The sequence below is a fragment of the Papaver somniferum genome, chromosome 3 (genome assembly GCF_003573695.1).
Source record: "Papaver somniferum cultivar HN1 chromosome 3, ASM357369v1, whole genome shotgun sequence".
Classification (NCBI taxonomy): domain Eukaryota; kingdom Viridiplantae; phylum Streptophyta; class Magnoliopsida; order Ranunculales; family Papaveraceae; genus Papaver; species Papaver somniferum.
The window spans coordinates 92,113,438-92,133,793 of NC_039360.1; the positions used below are offsets into that span (position 1 = coordinate 92,113,438).

Here is a 20,356-nt window from a genome sequence, read left to right on the forward strand (position 1 = left end):
TCACAACAGTTCTTCGTCTCAGACTCTTATGATTCCGCAATAACTCTTTCTTTCAACCATTTAGGTTATTGTGAGGTGACTGATATTTCTAGGTTTCTCTTCGAGAGTATAAGACCGGATTATTAGTTGGTTCCTATTCACCTTGATCTTTGTATCAAAAGTCGGAACAAAAACATAATAAATAATAGACATATCTGTGGGAGACAGATTTGTTTATAAGTCTTCGACTTTGGGTCGTAGCAACTCTTAGTTGTGGGTGAGATCAACTAAGGGAATCAAGTGCGAAGAATCTGGCGTGGTTCTAGAGGCGTAAGGAATGCGACTGTACCTTAATCGGTGTGAGACTTGGTTAGGGCTCAACTACAGTCCAGTCCGATGTTAACTTGTAGTAGGCTAGTGTCTGTAGCGGCTTAATATAATGTGGTGTTCAAAGGTGGACTATGTCCCAAGGTTTTTATGCATTTGCGGTTTCCTCGTTAACAAAATTTCTGGTGTCTGTGTAATTTCTTTTCCGCATTTACATTTGTTTATATAATTGAAATATCACAAGTTGTGCATAGTTCAATCAGTTGATAAATTCGACCTTGATCATTGGATAGAACTTGATTGATACTTGGGCATTGGTCTTTGGTACCGTCCAAGTTATTTCTCATATCAATCAGGCTCACGGATTTCTATATGTTCGATTTGCTGATTGTATTGAGAAAGGGAGATAAAGTTCTTTGATATATTTCTTGATTGAGTCTCGCTTTTAAGTTGGTGTTCTCAGAATTATATTGGAGTTTAGTCCATACATATTTCCAAACGAGTTATTGGGTGTGGTTGTTATACCCCCGCTTTTACACATGGTATAACCGATCAAAACTTACATTGTGAGTTTGGCACAACCAATCCCAAGGAGAAAAACCGAGTTTCCAATATTCACATATCTCTTTATGTTTTGTGTGAAGCTTGGAATTAGGGTTTGCTGAGAAACTTCTAGATATCGACATATTTCAACATGTACATAACTCTTATCATTAATTGTTCAAAGATATATTCCTTGATACTCAAGGTGATCCCGGGACCGAAAAATTGAAAAGCATTTAATTATGATTTTCATAATATATGTTTTAATCACCAGAAATTAAAGCATATCCTCTGGAAAAATATTATTAGTTAATGTGCTAGACTAATAACAGAAGTTTTCTAGAAGAGTTTTCGGAAATATGGTTAGGAAAACCAAAATTAGGTACTTTAATGTGAATATCTTGAGAATATTTTCGGTTTTGGAATTTCCTTGTTGTCCAAACAACCTTGGTCTATAGATACTTGAGTTTGCATTTCTTACAAACTATCCTAAGAGCCAGGCAAACTTCATTCGTGTTTTTTCTGGTGGATCTGTCTATTTGGAGAGGAAAGTACCCTAATTAGGTGAAATCTCTTACGACCGCTCGTTTAAAAACTTTTGTGGGATTAAGAAGCTCTACGAATACCGTTGGTGGGAAACTAGATAATTGCTTTGTTATTTTAGTTGTCAATTACTGATTTGATTGAATAACGGTTGTTGAAACTTTGATTGCACCTAGTTTGTTTATTCTTGAGAATCTTCTCTTCTGATATAAGTGAAAAAGCGGGGGTCTAACAACACCACCCAATATTTCGCTTAGCAATCTGTATGGACTAACTCCGAAATGCTTTGCTAGAGAATCAACTAGACAGTCAGACTCAATCTAGATAAAAGTATCTCAAGGAGTTAATATCTCTCTCTTGTTTTTGATATTACTCAAGATAATAGAAATCAGCGAGTCCTAATCAAACACAAGGAATACTTGGACGGTACCAAAGACCAATGTCCAAGGATCAATCAATATCAATCAACAACCAAAGGTCGGATTTCCAATTGATGATCACAAACGCACAACCTGTATTATTTCAATTATAAAGATAAACAATATAATGCGGAAAATGAAATAACACAGACACCAGAAATTTTGTTAACGAGGAAACCGCAAATGCAGAAAAACCCCGGGACCTAGTCCAGATTGAATACACATTGTATTAAGCCGCTACAGACACTAGCCTACTCCAAGCTAACTTCGTACTGGACTATAGTTGAACCCCAATCAGTCTCCCACTAATTCAAGGTACAGTTGTACTCCCTATGCCTCTGATCCTAGCAGGACACTACGCACTTGATTCCCTTAGCTGATCTCACCCACAACTAAGAGTTGCTGCAACCCAAAATCGCAGACTTGATAATAAACAAATCCGTCTCGCACAGAAAAGTCTATCAAAGGATAAATCTGTCTCCCACAGAAGAACCCTAAGTTTTTGTTCCGTCTTATGATATGAAATCAAGGTAAACAGGAACCAATTGATAATCCGGTCTTATATTCCCGAAGAACAACCTAGATTAATCAATCACCTCTCAACATTCTTACTTGTATAAACAAGAGGACGTCGAGGAATCACAAAAAGTGAGACGAAGATGTTTGTGACTTCTTTATCTTGCCTATCGGAGAACTTTCACGATCTCAAGCCAATCAATAAGATTGTACCCGTACGATAGAAGATGCAAGATCAGATCACACAACTACGATAAAAGTAGTATCAGTCTGGCTTCACAATCCTAATGAAGTCTTTAAGTCGTTAACCTGGTTTTAGAGAAGAAACCAAAGGTTAGAGGAGAACCGACTCTAGCGAGCGCACTAGTATCACACAGACGTGTGGGGATTAGATTTTCCCAATGCTAGATGTCTCCTTTATATAGTCTTCAAATCAGGGTTTTTCCTTAGGTACAAAGCAATCAATATTCACCGTTAGATGAAAACCTGATTTAGATTCAAGCTAATATTTCTCAACCGTTAGATCGAAAACTTAGCTTGTCACACACACTTGAGATATACGTTTACTGGGTTTGTGAAAACCGTGCCCAAACGTGTACGTGTATGTTGGTTCAACATAGTAACCCAAAAGGTTAACCATATGAGAATTTCATATTAACCTTGTTCATCTTCACCATAACTAGTTCAATTGACTCAAATGAACTAGTTAGAGAGTTGTTCATTTTCTATGAGATCTTATGTAACTACAAAAGACACAATTGAAACAAAGATGATTCGATTCGATTTGAATCGGCTCATGAACTTTAGCCACGGTTCGCATACTGCATTCCTTAGTAATTTAAGTTTCATGTTCATAGCACATCTTTAGATCATTACCCCACTCAAGTTCGCAAACAAGTTCGCGGACTTAAGGCAACCGGCAGAGTTTTCCAAACTCAGCAGAAAATCTCGGCAAAGAGACTTCCGCCAGTTCGCGGACTAAACACACAAACGAGTTTATGGAAATCCCAGCAGAAATTCTCGGTAAAAGAACTTCCGTCAGTTCGCGGAATGAGTTCGCAAACTGAGTTCGCGGACTTGACAAAGCCAATTCCTCCGGTTTCTCTCAATCAACAAAGTTCGCAAACTTCGGATTAAGGAGTAGGACTTATGCACATATGTGTTACCACATAATGCTTATATCCATCATTGGTTATATAGACCTAAACTCTCATTCCAACCATTGAAACACTCTTAGAGGACATTATACAGTTGTTACACTATTTCTCGTCAAAGCGATTTTCAAAGTGATTGAAATATTATGACTTTCGTCATTAGGTGAAGATAAACCTGATCAAAGCGAAACGCTTTACCAACACATGATTTCGAGATATAGATAGGCGAGATATACTCGGCTCGAAATATCAAATGTGTATGATCCAGTCTATATAGCATACGACTTTTGTCTCATAAGAAGTATGAGATAGAATAGATATACTTTTGAGTGATATATAAGTTCAAGTCTCCACATACCTTTTTGTTGATGAAGTTCCACGGTTCCTTGAGTAGATCTTCGTCGTTGTATGATGAATCGCCATGAAGTCCTTGAGCTCAACTACACTTTTCTATCCTAGTCCGAGACTTAGCTATGTAGACTAGAAATCAAGACTCATAGTTTTGATCATTAACATTGACAAACATGCTTGATATAGCAACGCATGCGAGGTCGACCGAGCTATTCTCTAATAATCTCCCCCTTTGTCAATTTTAGTGACAAAACTATTAATAAATATGGAATACAAAAAAGATAAACTTTAGTGGCTTCTATTCCGTAGGCTAATCTTCAACGTTCCCTGAAATCTTCGTCTTTCCAAGTACTCCAATGATCCCAAAGGTTGTAAGTTTAGCATCACCGTTGTTGAAGATCCGTAGCTATAACAATGAGAGAAATCGAGATTCTCGATCATCATTATACAGTGACATAGTATTATTATGTAACATCAAAGTCCAATTGCATCACGACTTTAAAAATAATACTATGGTGATATGTATCACTCCCCTTTAGTCAATACTCCATCTCACATGGAAACCACTCCCCCTTACACAATGATCCGAAAACCATATGTATATGTAGTAGAACTACACATTAATTCTCCCCCTTTTGGCAATAAAATTGGCAAAGGTACAAGAACGGGATCCTAATGAAATTTCCGAGAAGAGACGTTTCATAGATTAAAAGAAAAATACATACCAACTTAATTTAGATGCAATCATAAAGCCGAAGCTAAATGCATTCATCAAGGAGTTTTAAGATACAAGATAACCCCTATAAAATTCCACAGCCGCACACCCCACAAGATATTACCATTAAGCACAAGTTCAAAAGAACTCTCCCCCATTTGATGTCATTCCCGAAAGAACAACAAGAGCGACCTTAATTTCGAAAAAAAAAGAAGGATTTTTAATTGGACACCAAAAATTATAGAAATGATTTTCTATATCCATTGGCGAAGAACATACGATACAACACCGGGGTATTTGGGAGTATCCCAATGGGCGATAAACTCCGCAAGATTTAGATAATAATCTTCCTCGGTAAGGGACCAACACAATTATTCCCATTCACCGTTGAATGCAACCCATTTAGCGTAAATTATATCGTATTGTTTTTCAACTTTCTCTTTTGCATCCACTCGATCTTTTTCCGGTAGCATCTTAATTTCTTCATATCCTATTTTCTTGGGTGGACAAATTATTGGCTTGCACCTATTCATCAAATTACACCATATATGGAACGTACAAAGCATATTATGTGCTAGTGGGAACACTTCCTCTATTGCATTCATCAATGCGACAACATTATCCATCACTATAACCCCGGGAATATCATCACCTCGGAAGATTGCCTTAACTTGTTTTAGTGCCCAAATGTAACTAGGTTCTTGCTCATCTCTTAAGAAACAAAACGCCACGGTAAACGGTGACTTCGTCGAAGTACGCCCAACAATATTCAATAATGGTATCTCGTACTTGTTCGTTTTATAAGTGCAATCCATTATTAGAATTTCATGAAAGCATTGAGTCAATTGAACACTCGTCGGATGCGCAATAAAGAGTTGTGTTATCTCTCCTTCCGAATCCACATCCTTTTAAACCGCGTAGTTTTTCTCTTAGGCCAAAAAAAAAAAATTGTTGCATTACTTGTCTATCTCTCCATTCCTTCCTTCTAATTGTCTCAATTGCATTGTAAATTGTGGACAATGATGAGTGGTTATCCTTGTTATCCTCCTTTAGTATTTGGAGCATTTGAACCGGTGAAATGCCCATTGTCCTCATTTTAACTACCTTGTCCATCTCTTGAGGATTTAGCTTTTCCGCCATGAAATGTCCTTCAAGATGCTCCGGACGAGGATGATTATGACAACCTTGCATAACCCTGCAGAGAACCCATCCACCCTTATCTTCGTTGTAATTAAATGCAAGCTTAAATGGGCAATTAATCTTCTTTGAGAAATTTTTGTTCTTCCTATTTGTCTTTCCTTTATAAACATAACCCTTCCTCTTGTGGCTTTTATCGGGATCACCGCTTCTCTCACAAACCATTTCAAATCGAGTTTTGCTTTCTCTCCCATTCAATACTAATACGCACATGTCTTTTTGTGCATGATGTCTAACCCAACTCTTTGCATCTTCCAGATTTGGGAATACCAAGTCATTCATGTAGTGATGGGATGTGTCATCGTACAAAATACCAATCGGGGAAGGTTGATTTTCCATTGGTTCTATTGGATCACATGGAACTTACAAGTAATAGCACAACGTCAATACTATAAAAAAATTCCTTACAAGTTCGGTAATGTAAATTTTTTTATCGAGCCTACCGAACACAAAGTTCGGTAGTGTAGTTTACAGAAATAAATTGGGGCCTTACCGAACTCGATCTTTAGATTTTCTATGTACAAGTTCGCAATGAAACTGAAAAACTCGACTAAACCGAACTCAAAGGTTCGGTTAGAAACGCTGTATTTATATTTTTATGCGACCTTACCGAATAGAAAGTTCGGTATCAAAAGTGTTGATATCGACTCAACCGAACAATACACTGTAACCGAACTCTAAAAAACCACCATTAACATGTAGTTCGGTTACCTGCGTCTGCTCAACTTAGTAACCGAACTGCACATTAAGAACGGTTCGGTTACTTCGCAAGCTAAATTTGGTAACCGAACTAGGTTGACCTCATTGAATTTTTTCCAGAAATTTTGAGTTTGGCCAAATTTTTGCACAATTCAAGCTACATTAACTAAATATGAGGCATACTTGAGTACCCATAGCTTCATCTTCAGGTTGTGGCTGATGAAATCCATCATTTGTTTGGTTAGCTTGAGATTGGGGAAAAAAGTTTTCATCATCTAACAAATAACTCATATTTGGATCATTAGAAATATTGACAAATACACAATGAGGTGAAGGGGGTTCTGATTATGATTATGAAGTATCATCACACGAATCACTCAAATCATAATTACTAAACTCAAAAAAAAAAAATTTGGGTTCACCCATCTTCTTCTTCCTATTTCCTCTCTCAATAATAATGTTATAACAAAACAATCTTACTAATATAACTCACTAATCACTAATTAATCAGTTATTAATCATAACACTAACACTAATTAATCATCACACTAAGTTAATCATTAAAAATAAAGTAGATATTTTAAATAAAATCAGATAAAGGGTGATTGGAAATTACTACCAATAACTATCCCAAAAACTTGAGACTAGTAGTCCCCCCCATTTTTTTGAGTAGTCCCACAAAAACATCGTTCATAACAATGAATGAATCAACCCAGTTTATTGTTACATGCAAACGGTCAGTGGGCCATTCATAATTCCACGCGGTTGAATCACAGTGGAGAAGGAGGATAGCTCAAAACTACACTCCCATATCTTTTCTCCGTCACACGTCTATCGGATGGGTCTCTTTGGGTGCTGGATAACGATAACTCTCTACTAACCTACACATTTGGTGCGTACACTCATAAGTACGCACCCAAATTCAGGAAACCCGTAAATAATTGCGAAGTCCCACCGCATCCGGCGCATTTTAGCATCAACCAGGATTAATATAAGCCGCTAAAAAGAATATGCACATAAAAAGTTCATTTTTCTTTTTCCATTCAACCATCTCCGTCTCTCTCTTCTACTTGTGTTGGTTTATCACTGCAACTCTGCATTATATCCATAGTTGCAGAGCTCTTCCATGAAAATTTAAGATCTGTTTTTAAGAGATTAAGGTTTATTTGTAAGTGAAGCTAAGGTTGGTTGTTGTAAATAGTAATTGTGAGCTGAATTTGGATAAGAAGAAGAAGAGGAGAGATGTGGGGAGATGGTGGTAAAATTTATTGGGGAAGAAAAGCTGTTGATGATGGAGAGAAAGTTGAAGGGATTGTTGTGGTTTTTGCTTGGTTGTCTAGTCAAGAGAAGAACTTGAAGAATTATGTTAAGTTGTACTCTTCCTTAGGTTGGAATTCTCTTGTCTGTCATCCTGATTTTCTTAATCTGTAAGTTCAATTTTACTCAATCTGGGTTTTAAATGTTTTTTCTATTATCAGTATTGCTTAAATTATCTTTATCTTGTCTTAGTATGCTCAATTTCTTTTTCTCTATCGAAAATTTTCAAATTTTGATCAAATTCGATGATATAGATACAAGTTCTTCTGATTTAGTTTTTAAGTACAAGTATAATGGCTCCTAATTCTTCTCCATCAAGTCGACTGAAACATATTGGTATGTTCTCCAAAATTTCGGGGCAATATCGGGCGTAGAAGATGAAGATCCGGGTAGGGTGAAATTTGGGTGTCTAATGATTCCTATAGTTCTACTGAATTGATAAGGAGTTCTTGGAATTGGGACTTTTTGTGGTAATTTATAGATTGGTTGAATTTTTGTCAGTTAGAGTGATTGAGATATACTTTTGGATAAGGAGAATAAAAATTGGTTTCATTTTGTAAAATTCTGAACTGTGAATTCTACTAAGTGCACATTTAGGGTCAAGTACTATTGTGTACTTGCGTGAAAGTAGAGACGTAGAAAGTAGAGGATGTAGAAGTAGAAATGTCTTGCTCGTTAAACTTTTAGGACGCTATGAACTCAGACTCAAGATGCGAAACTTAGCATGCAAACTTACAGTGGTAACAGACTGTATCCGGCAAGTATTCAATGTTAGTGGTACAGATGATTAATGGAGTGTCACTTTGTTCTTGTGGAGAAAGGAAAAGAGTATATTAGAGATCTTTTGTCCCCTTATTGATGACGTTAGTGTTGTCTAAGCTATGTCGCGACACTCATCACCCAGACATATGTGGTTATAACATTGCTCTGTTGATTATTCAACTCTTTGTATTGGTAAACATGAGTTGGTACAATTTTGATTACTGATATATTTATGTCAGTGTTCTCTGACGTAATTCGGTCTATGTATGAGTAGAAGGAATCTTATACCTATGGTCCTCTGGTTTTCCTTCTGGATAATGAGCTTGCCCTTGTCTTTTAAGTTATATTGCTGATAAGCTTGTAAAAGTTTGGTCTTGTATGTTCCTCCTTTCACTAATAGGTAGAGAATGATTATTTTTTGTATTTTTCGGGTAAATGACTGTCTAATTTGGTATATTTTATGCAGATGGTTTCCCGACAAGGCGACATCACTAGCATCTGCAATTCTCAATGAACTCATTAAGGTTAGTCCTCTGAATAATGTTACTAATTTAACTCATCCAAATTATTTTCAGTCAAACATCTATCAACTCATTAAGGCCTGGGTATATATGATGATTGCGATCTTAAATTTCCAGAGAATCACAGTAGAATAGCTGTGAATAACTTTTTGGCAAGATTTGGCAATCTGAAATTGCTTTCTTTGGCAATTTGAGGTAGCAATCGCCTTACAACCAGGCCACACCTCAAAAGCGGTACTGGTTCTGAAGTTGATTTTTTATTACACGTACACTTTCAAAATGAGTTCGAAAGTAAAACTCAATTTTAGAGCAAGTTTGGTTGTACACTCATTCTCAAATCCTGTATACCTTTGTAGAGTGTGAAATCTCAAATCAGAGTATGATACAAACTCGTTTTGCAATTGAGTTTATTTTCGTGCCCAATTTAAGAGTCCTTGGCATATATGGCTCGAGCTGGAATCCCGTGTAAATACTCTTTTCCGAGCACTGTATGCATTTTTTTAGCAATCCTTTGTGTTGCGTCTGTTAGTCAACAAGCACTTGGTATTATTTACAAAATTTGGCAATTTGAAAGTAGGAAATTGTTGTCCCCATGTAAGTGCTCGAAAGAGACGCATTTCCAAGATTGTCAGTCATTCTCAGACTTCAAATTTGGAGAGCATCACGATTCACGAGTCCAAAATTTCTGTTCCTTAAGTTTTATAACCAGCTATTATCATATGAATTTAACTCCCATCTTTGCAAATGAATTTACTCAAAAATTTGATTGCAGGTATTAAAGGTTAGGCCATGCCCTGTAGTCTTTGCAGCTTTTTCTGGTGGTCCAAAAACTTGCATGTATAAAGCTCTACAGGTAAATTTTACAAAGTTTGAACAACGTGGATGTATGTTTGATTTTTCTTTGCTTTGCATACGTGTTCCTCTAGCATGTTGACTTGTTTTAGAGTTACGCTAGTGCTAGAATTTATTATGTTTCTTTTTGATGGCTGTCGCTAGAAATAACCTAATACAATCCAAATTGTTGCAGATAATTGATGGAAAGTGTACGCAAAATAATTTGGTGAGGCTTGTACATGGTTAAGTTTTGTAAATTTTATGTTTTTGATTTTTATGACAATTTATTATCCTGCCAATTTCGGAAATTTATTTATTTAAACATATTATTTGCTCGTTTCTGCTTGTAGGATGATTATCAACTGGTTAGGAACTGTATCTCTGGTCAAATTTACGACTCATGTCCTGTAGATTTTACCAGTGATGTTGGAACTAAATTTGTCCTTCACCCCACCGTTCTTAAAATGTCTCATCCACCGAGAATCATGTCGTGGATTGCAAATGGAATTGCTTCTGGTCTAGACACTCTCTTTGTAAACAGATTTGAAGCAGAACGCGCTGATTATTGGCAGACTTTGTATGCATCAGTTGTAAGTATTTTCCACATCTGGCTCTGAGTTTTCGAATTGTCCAATTTATTTCTCTAGTTAATTTGCAGCTTCAATATGTTTCAGAACATGGAGGCGCCATTTCTCATATTATGCTCAGAGGACGACGAAATTGTTCCATAACCAGTAATTTGCAATTTTGCTCAACGCTTACAAGACCTTGGCGGTGATGTTAAACTAGTGAAATGGAATAGTTCGCCTCACGTAGGTATGTATAAACTTATTGGTTTATTAGTTTTTAGTATTAGTATTGCTGTACCTATTTGGAGTTTATACATGGAATAAAAGGAAAACAACATATTTATACGAAGAATAAGGAATAATCTGCCTGTAGAACCTGTAAGGGGGTGGATTGTAATCTGAACAGAAAGGGTTGATACATGGGAATATGAGATAAATCATATAAGGAAACTTGTGTGTACGAAAACAGGAGTGATCTGCCAGTAGAACATGTAAGGAGTGATTGTAAATTGTAGTCTAGACGGTTAGCTGATGTTTCTTGGATTAATGTATAGTTTCTCAGACCACTTTTATTAATAATATGATTCACCGTGCGCTCAGGTCATTACAGGCAATACCCAGCTGATTATAAGGCTGCTGTTACCGAATTGCTCGGGAAGGCAGCATTCATATATTCTAGAAGGCTCGCAAAACTTGAAGGAGAGAAAACTGGAATAACCGGGAACCATGTGGGGGTATCTGAATCAGTCTATAATCTTCAGAAAGCCACAGCAACTTCATGTGAAAGCTTTCGGAGAGTTGCTGTTGATCCTAGTGACCACTTCTTCCTACCAAGCTCAGTGGAACTCGAAGATAGGGGTATGGGATCAATGCAGGATGAGCGTAAGGAAGAGTTGATCCATTTACAGAACCTTCCGGCCTTAAATGCACACGGCGTCCTAGGCCAGATCCTCTTTGATGTATGTGTTCCGAAGAACATCGAGGGTTGGGATATGAAGCCATCTAGTTCGTCATCTCGTAAAAACTCTCCTTTCAATCCTATCAAATGCATACGACGCTCGAGGTTGTGAGATTCTAAATGTTGGTGAAAGGCCGTTAAAAACTTGCGTGGAAATTTACAGGATGAAGATGTTGGACTTAAAAGCTCACAAGCAAATTATGCTGTTGTGCCCCTATAGTCTAAACCTAATGTCAGGCAGAGAGAATTGAGGTATCTTGTTTTATTTATTTGTTTCGCTCTTTTCTTTTCTAATATAGAATAAGGATAATAGTCAGTGGGCTTGTTCTGTGGCCTTCATTCTGGCATCAAATTGTACAGGCATTATAACTATAAGATATATATTAGGCTGCTGCAGAAGCTTTTACCTTCTACAAGGTTGGAAATGTTGGAAATGGTCATCGGTTTGGAAAATAAGAAGAAAAGAATCAAGACTGTAACAGTATGTAGATGGTTTGTCATGTAACTTAGGTTAGTTAGAGCTTATCTTAACACCGAGAAAAATAAACATAAATAAAAGCACGAGCAGAACATGTGTTTTTTCCTTTTTAATGTTATCTGTTTTGATACATCTGGTTAGGTTTGCTGTCAGTCTTTAATGGATTGCGTGATTATCTTATCCTATATCTTTCCCCTTCGGTCTAAATGTTTGGTGTTTTTTTTATTCCTTTTAAGTCACCCTCTCCCTTGTCTACCAAAATGTGGTTCTACGGCATTACTTTGAATATGGTGAAGTTTATCCTTATTAAAAATTGTACCACTGCATTAGGAAACTGATGATCCATCCTACGCGATGTATTGACGAGAACATCTTTGTGCGGGAAAATTAACCAGAATTTACTGTTTTTCGGACTATACAGTAATAATTGAGGAACCGTAGTAGATATGATGGGTCTTTTCTCAATTCAGAATATAAATTTGAAACTTTTTGTTCTTTTCTAACGCGTTTGGTTGCACATCCAGAAGTAATTTTTTTTGAAAACAGTGTAATAATTTCCATACTCATCCATCTTTTCAGTCATGCTTCTCGCACCCTTTCAAAACAGTGTAATAATTTCCTTTCCTTACAATTTTTGGAGCTATGAACTAGTACTATTAATTTAGTTCTCTCTAGTTCAGTTTAGTTAGAATTTCGTTTTATATCCTCACTCAGTCTTTTAAGTTTTTTTTGCTCCATAGATTTTTAGTTCTGTGCTTCCTGTTTTTTTTCTTGTGCTTCCTACATCTGAAAATTCCTGCATCCCATCATCATAATTTGAGACATTTCTCTCTTCTCGGTCTCAATTTTTAGTGTTATATCACAAGTTTAGTAGTGTAGTTCTTCTTTGGCAAGATGAAACTTTTGTCCTGGAACGTACAGGGTATAGGTACCCCTCTCACTAAGGACCATTTTCATTATCTTAGCCAGTTCTATAACCCTGATATAGTGTTCCTAGCTGAGACAAAAGCTCCGGTGTCTCGGATGGATTTTTTCTTCAAAAAATCCAAATTTCTTGACTGGTTCGTCATTCCGTCTGTGGGAATAGCAAAAGGGTTAGCAATTGCTTGGCATAATAACATCAATATGAAATTAGTGTCAGCAAAATATAACGTGTGTCATTTTGAAGCAATCTTAGGTGACGAGAAGACTTTTATCACATGTGTTTATGGAGCTATTGAAACTGATGAAAAAATCAGACAATGGAACTACATCTCAGAATTGGCCCAACAAGTGAATAAGCCATGGGCCCTAATTGGCGATTTAAACATCATCCTTGACCCAGATGAAAAGCAAGGGGGAAATAAAGCTAGCTCTAGCAGCAAGACTATCATCATCCAAACAATCGACTCCATAGGATTTCAAGATGCGGGTTATGAAGGCGCACCGTTTACATGGTCAAACAGCAGAAAAGGAGAAGCGAACATTTGCGAGAGAATTGACAGAGCATTGACATCATTTTTATGGGCTCAAAAATTCCCGTACACCAAGGTAACTCATCTACCTAGAGTTGGATCAGATCATACACCTATTCTACTAGATACAAATCCGGAAAAATTGAAACTTCAGAAACCTTTTAGATGTATTAGATCTTGGCTCTCTCACTCCACTCAAACCGAGGTAGTCAAATCTTCCTGGGAATTACATTCCAACAACACAACAAATGAAAACTTCTCATTGAAACTCCAACTCTTATCATCCGATCTTTCCCAATGGAACTCAGACATATTTGGAAATATTCATAAAAATATTAGGAACCTAAATAATAAAATCGAGAGCATCCACAAAGCTGGAAATATTTCCAGAGACATAGACAAGCTAAAAAATCTCCAAGCAGAACTAGGAAAATGGTACGAAATCAAAAACGATTTCTACCATCAGCTGTCTAGAGATAAACTCTTCAAGGAATATGACCGAAACACAGAATACTTCCATGCCACCGCATCTAATAGGAAAAGAATAAATTCCATCAACACCCTCAGAGAACCCTCGGGCCTCTGGCTCTCGGACAGGGAGCAAATTTACTCTCTTCTGGTAAACCATTTTACCCACATTGGTACAACACAAGTAAACAACTGTAGTTTTGACATGTCCAGCATCATAAAGCCCTGTATATCTGATGAGGAAAATCTATCGCTCCTAGAAATCCCTTCTAAAAATGAAATCTGGCTCACTTTATCTAACATGAATCAGTGGGGTGCTCCAGGACCCGATGGATTCCAACCAGGGTTCTTCAAGGCTAATTGGGAAGTATTTGGTCCGGATATTGTTAATACAGTTCAGGAGTTCTTTAAAACTGGTATTCTTGATACTGAATTAAACCACTCCTACATTACTCTTATCCCAAAAATCTCAACTCCCCAAACTCCAGGTGATTTTAGACCAATAAGTCTAAGTAACACCATCTACAAGATAATCTCAAAAATACTCGCAAATAGATTAAAGCCTATTCTTAACAAAATTATTTCCCCCAACCAATCTGCCTTTCTCCCGGGTAGACAAATCACGGATAATATTATAATCGCACATGAGCTCATCCATTCTATGAAAACTTCGAAAGCGACAAAATGGTACTTAGCACTTAATTAGATCTTTCTAAAGCTTTTGATAGAGTGGAGTGGAATTTTATCGAAAGGGCCCTCCTTAGATTTGGATTTGATGAAAAGTGGATAGATCTCATATTACAATGCATTTCCACTACTTCCTTCTCAATCCTCCTCAATGGATCCCCTGGGTCAAAGTTCAAAACCTCGCAAGGATTAAGACAAGGGGACCCCCTTTTCCCATATCTCTTTCTGATATGCATGGAAATCCTATCCAAGCTTCTAGAAAATGCGAAAATGGAGAAGAAAATCTCAGGACTCCGAATCAATAAAAACGCTCCAAATATTTCCCATCTATTTTTCGCAGACGACTGTTTCCTCTTCACAAAAGCTAATCTGGGAGAAGCAAAAAATCTCCTAGACGTTTTATCCCTATTCGGGGATATAACGGGACAAATGATAAACCTACAAAAATCCAGTGTCTACTTCAGCCCAAAGATACATCCTAAACATGGAAAAATTATAGTCAGAATTCTTAAAGTTCCTCTGATGACCAAAAATGATAGATATCTCGGCACTCCTCTATTCTTTGATAAAAATAGGAAAGCGAACTTCGAGCCACTCTTACAAAAGTATTACTCCACTTTACAAGGATGGAAATCCAAACTCCTATCTCAAGCGGGGAGGACAGTTCTGATAAAATCAATTCTTCAAGCTTTCCCAACGTACCAAATGCAGGTGCTTGCCCTACCGAAAGAAACCTTGAATCAATTAGATCGTATACAAAGAAACTTCTGGTGGAATAAAGAAGGGCAAAAAAGACAAGGGGGTTTCATCAGAGCTTGGAAATACTTATGCAAGCCTATTGCTCAAGGTGGTTTAGGTATTAAAAATCCTCATCAGTTTAATATAGCCCTTCTCACTAAACTAGCCAGCAGATTAATTTTAGAGAAATACCAACTATGGGCAAAAATTCTTAAGGAAAAATATTTTCCAAGTTCTCATCCTCTGGAAGCTTCTAAAGTTTCTAAATTATCTTGGATTTGGACAAACATCCGAAAAGGTCTAGATTTAATCAAAGGAAATTGTGTCTGGCAAGTCAAAAATGGAAATTCGGTTAAAATATGGGAAGACAGATGGATTCCAAATTTAGAAATAATACCGCAACCACAAGAAATGCAAGACACGACTCCAAAAAGAGTTCAAGAGCTAATAATTGTAGAGAATAAATGGGATCAAGGAAAACTAGACAGTTTCTTTAGTCCGGAGGTTAGAAAGAAAATTAAAGCGATTACCCCAAAAAGAGAAGAAGAAGACAAAATCCAATGGTTACACCACCACTCAGGACTCTTCTCGGCAAAAAACATCTATAATTTCTTAGCAAATCAAAATCAAGAAGATGATAATTCCTTATTAGATTTCCCATGGAAGAGTATATGGAAAATTCAAGCAATACCAAGAATTAAACTTTTTGTGTGGAAACTAGCTGGGAAAGCTTTGCCTACATCTTCGAGACTAGGGGCGCATAACCCGAAAATTGATCCAATCTGCCATCTATGTAATTCGCGAGCGCAGGAAACAGAGAATCATCTATTTGGATCTTGCCCTTTCGCAAAAGCTATTTGGTTCAGTTTCTTGCTAGGAAATTTAGCTTCTTCGGCTAATACGGATCCGATTACAACTTGGGTTAAAGGATGGCTTTTAAACCCAGATCTGGATAATTTGGTAGGAAAAATCTCAATCATATTATGGTTCATATGGAAATACAGATGCTTGGTGGTTTTTGAAAACTTAACCCCAAATCCAATGCAACTAATTGATCAGATCAACAGATTTTTGCAATACATCCCTCAAAAGAACACAAAGGAACTGGATAACAATCAGTCAATGAAGATCAACACCAAATGGTCGGATATAAACACAGACTGGATAATATTTATTAATGCTTCTTTCAAGGAAGAAAACCTTTCAATGGGATACGCACACATTGTTTATTCAGTACACCACCAGACTTTTATGCACATTTCAGCAGGCTCGGGAACAGCTACTTCGGCCTTTCATGCAGAAGCGAAATCTTTACAAAAAGCAGTTACATGGCTAAGGGACAACTTTTTGTCTAGCGTTTCAATAGTAACTGATTGTAAAGCCTTGGCAGACAGCATCAGCAAGGAAAACACAAACCCTTTGTGGACTGCCAGTTCAAGAAGCCAAGAAAATCTTAAAAGATCTTCCTCAAGCTCGGGTAAAATTTACAATGAGAAAATATAATTCAGCAGCGGACCAAATCGCCAAGGAAGCAAGAATAAAGAATCTTCATCACATGTCTACGAAATTACAACAAAAAATCGAGCATTCTAGCATTATTTCTAATGTTTTCGATAGAAACGAAATTGTAAATCTTATGTATTATATTTGCTAGTTAATATATTCTTCTTTTCATAAAAAAAAAAAACAAAAAAAAAACGTCTGTTTAGGTAAAAGTACTGCGCCAATATCCACGTTTTAGGTGGAATTTCTCGTCCGCCCCAATCCACGAGTGGCATAGGAGGGACTTCGACACCAGTCTAACGCAAGGGTGCAAATATAATTCTTCATTTTCCCGGGTTTTATATAAACACCAGTCAACGACTCCGAAGTGCTAAATGCTAATCCAACAACACAACAGCTGCAGAGACTGAAATCTGTAATCTAGTGTGCAGAGAAGAAGAGAAAGATCAACAATGAAGGTATTAGTAACCGGTGCTTCCGGTTTCCTCGGCGGTCACCTATGCAAATCACTGCTCGTTCAAGGGTGCTCCGTACGGGCGTTTGTACGCCCAACTAGTAACCTAAATTCACTTCCTTCAATCACTGACAACGCCGGACTTGAACTCGCATACGGTGATGTTACCGACTATCCATCTTTACTTGCGGCATGTTCCGGTTGTCAAATCATCTTTCATGCTGCTGCTTTAGTTGAACCTTGGCTTCCTGATCCATCTAAATTCTTTTCTGTAAGTCCACATTTTCAAACCCTAACTTTATTCAATTTAGTTTTTTTTTTTCAGTATTTAGTTCTCAGTGTGTTTAGTTTGTGTAATTATTAGGTTAATGTTGAAGGTCTTAAGAATGTTTTGGAGGCATTTAGAGAAATTAAAACAGTTGAGAAGATAATTTATACATCTTCTTTCTTTGCTCTTGGTTCTACTCCTGATGGACTCGTTGCAAATGAGACTCAAGTAAGTTAATCATTTATTTTTTAGTTTTTGACATTCTGGGTTGTTTCTGAATTTGGGTTTTTTGATTGAATTATTTGAAATGATGGAAAAGGTTCATAATGAGAAGTTCTTTTGCACGGAGTATGAGAGATCAAAAGCGATTGCGGATAAAATTGCAGTGAAAGCTGCTTCTGATGGGTTACCTATTGTGATTTTATACCCTGGTGTAATCTATGGGTCTGGGAAACTCACTGCAGGAAATGTTGTTGCTCATTTGGTAAGAGAATTTTGTTCTGTCGGGTATTGGTTGGGTAATTCTTAGTTGAAATTGAGAATACATTTTGAAAATTTTGAGTTAGATCAGATGCAAGTAGTATGGATGGAGTGGTTAATAATCATGGTTCAGAGTATTCCATATTAACTTTAAGGAAATGCACTTCAAAAAGATATTACTCTTGTTACATAGAGTGATAATTGTATCGAATTGGGTTTTTTACTTGTTGGAGTAATTGATTTTGTTCATTTTGTCTATGTGTGTGTTAGTTGATTGAGCGCTTCAATTGGCGGTTACCTGGTTATATTGGAAATGGAAATGATAAATACTCCTTCAGTCATGTTGATGACGTGGTAAATGGGCACATAGCAGCAATGCAAGAAGGTCGAATCGGTGAAAGATACTTGCTTACAGGAGAAAATGCTTCATTCAAAGATGTTTTCAATCTTGCCTCTTCCATCACAAGAACACAAAGACCTTGGTTTCATATCCCTTTTTGGGCTTTGGAGGCTTATGGATTATTGTCGGTACTCGTTGCTAGAATAATTGGGAAGCTCCCTCTTCTCAGTCCCCCGGTATGATATTTAAGCCATAAACAAACATTGCACTGTATTGGCTCATATTATGTTCTTGAATCACGATTTATTGTGTTCCTCCTTTTAATTTATGCTGTTCTGGTACATAATAAGTCCTTATGATTCACTGAAGTAGTCTAGAACTCGAGATTTTATGAGTCCAGAGTCAAGATCAGACCTAATTCTTTGGCCACTCATTGGGTCCTTCCTCACAATAGGACGATGATGGAGAACATGTTGTTTAGTCAAGTTTGAGTGACATTTAGAAGAGAACAGGTTCAGCCTCATACTAGTTGTTGGTGTTTGTGAAACAATTAATTCTAATAAGTAAACTTCTTTTCTTTTACATTTTAGTCGAGTGGTCCTGTTTGGTATAGTTTTCAAAAACAGTTTTCTGTTTTTAAAAACAGAGAAAACAGAAAACAGGAGAAAACGCGTTTGGTAAGGACATTTTCAGAAAATATTTTCTATCTGTTTTCTGTTTTTAAAAACAAAAAAATGAAAACAACAAATTATTGTTTTCTGTGTTTTCTCTTTTTTTCTTTTCTTTGTTCTTTTCTTCTTTTCAGAACAAAGTAAGAGATGGGGAATGACTGCAAGTGAGTCATGGCTAATATCACTATCTCTTAGACGAATCTCTACATTTGATCCGATTTAGTTAGTTTTCCTTGTTTTCAAAAACAGTTTACCAAACAATTTTTAGAAAATGAAAACAAGGAAAAAAGGGTATGTTTTTAAAACAGTGGAAAACTATTTTTGAAAACTGTTTTTCAAAACTGTACCAAACAGGCCCTTAGTGTTTTATTAATCCACACAATTGAAATTTGGACTATCAACTCGTCTTAAAAGTTACAAAGCAATATCTTTCTTTAATTTACTGTTCCAGTATAATTGTTTATCTGAAATCTGACTTCTAATGGATGGTTTTGTGGCAGACTGTCTGTGTTCTGAGACATCAATGGGCATTTTCCTGCGAGAAGGCCAAGATGGAGTTAGGTTATAACCCTAGGAGCTTGAAGGAGGGTCTAGAGGAGATGCTTCCTTGGTTGAAGAGCTCGGGTTCGATAAATTACTAAATTTACAGTCACAACTCTTTCTTTAGGTATGACTGGACCTTTTGCCTTTCTTTTTTGGTTGACATGGTTTCGATCTAGGAATAAGTGTTACCATTATATTTGAAGTGTAAACTAAATTCTTCGGTCACATCATTTGGGTCTTTCTCCTTCAAGACCATATAAGGCTAATGTTAAAGAGTTTGTGACCTGGGTTTAAAAGCTGTTTTCGTAACCGGTCTTCTGGGTGTATGATGACTAAGAAGGTTCCTGATCTCATCCGACATAGTCGGCATACATAATTTACGATGCCTTCTTTCCAAGTACTTGATTATTGTTGTTGACAATCTTCTCCCACACTACTATTAGGGTCTAATGATCTATTGTGAATTGTAAAATCTGTCTGCTGAGTGGCTATGGAGCACGTACACAAGTCATGGTTGGATGATTCCATCATCTACGTGCACAAGTCATGTCTTTTTCCTTTTTCTATTTCTTTTCTAAAACCTTGTTCTCCTGTAGAATTTATATCTAAAATCTGAAAATTCAAGTTTGATTATGCTTTGGCAAACTCTGTCCTCAGCTGGCATTTTAGCATATGTTTGCGGGAAGGCCAAGGAGGAGTTAGGTTATACTTTAAGAAGCTTGAAAGACTGGAAGCCCTGCCTCCATACTGAAACAGATTACCTTATTTTTACATATCTGTTGAGGTCCATCTAAGAGTGTTGATATAAAACCAGAGTCACCCTTGTTTCATTCTGCAGAATTTTGTTTCACATGACCTCCTTCTCTAT

The 20,356-nt window shown here is 36.8% G+C and overlaps 2 protein-coding genes across 2 annotated transcripts; both read left to right on the plus strand.

Moving 5' to 3' along the window:
* Positions 1 to 7,486: 7,486 nt before the first annotated feature.
* LOC113356817 lies at positions 7,487 to 11,838 on the plus strand. Its single transcript, XM_026600047.1, has 7 exons — positions 7,487 to 7,870; positions 8,989 to 9,046; positions 9,816 to 9,896; positions 10,071 to 10,103; positions 10,228 to 10,467; positions 10,552 to 10,693; positions 11,047 to 11,838. The coding sequence occupies exons 1-6, from the start codon at positions 7,686 to 7,688 to the stop codon at positions 10,606 to 10,608; spliced, it is 654 nt and encodes a 217-aa protein (XP_026455832.1). The 5' UTR covers positions 7,487 to 7,685; the 3' UTR covers positions 10,609 to 10,693; positions 11,047 to 11,838.
* Positions 11,839 to 17,095: 5,257 nt separating this feature from the next.
* On the plus strand, positions 17,096 to 20,115 carry LOC113356818 (putative dihydroflavonol 4-reductase). Its single transcript, XM_026600048.1, has 5 exons — positions 17,096 to 17,457; positions 17,551 to 17,682; positions 17,774 to 17,938; positions 18,205 to 18,510; positions 19,446 to 20,115. Exons 1-5 carry the CDS (start codon positions 17,185 to 17,187, stop codon positions 19,584 to 19,586), a joined length of 1,017 nt encoding a protein of 338 aa, XP_026455833.1. The 5' UTR covers positions 17,096 to 17,184; the 3' UTR covers positions 19,587 to 20,115.
* Positions 20,116 to 20,356: the final 241 nt, after the last annotated feature.

Bases quoted from the DNA above. Each gene is read 5' to 3' on its own strand.
- LOC113356817 (XM_026600047.1), top strand. From the start codon at position 7,686: ATGTGGGGAGATGGTGGTAAAATTTATTGGGGAAGAAAAGCTGTTGAT. The intron at 7,871-8,988 runs GTAAGTTCAATT...TATTTTATGCAG, and splicing joins CATCCTGATTTTCTTAATCT to ATGGTTTCCCGACAAGGCGA. The intron at 10,104-10,227 runs GTGAGGCTTGTA...TTCTGCTTGTAG, and splicing joins AGTGTACGCAAAATAATTTG to GATGATTATCAACTGGTTAG.
- LOC113356818 (XM_026600048.1), top strand. From the start codon at position 17,185: ATGAAGGTATTAGTAACCGGTGCTTCCGGTTTCCTCGGCGGTCACCTA. The intron at 17,458-17,550 runs GTAAGTCCACAT...TGTAATTATTAG, and splicing joins ATCCATCTAAATTCTTTTCT to GTTAATGTTGAAGGTCTTAA. The intron at 18,511-19,445 runs GTATGATATTTA...GTTTTGTGGCAG, and splicing joins TCCCTCTTCTCAGTCCCCCG to ACTGTCTGTGTTCTGAGACA.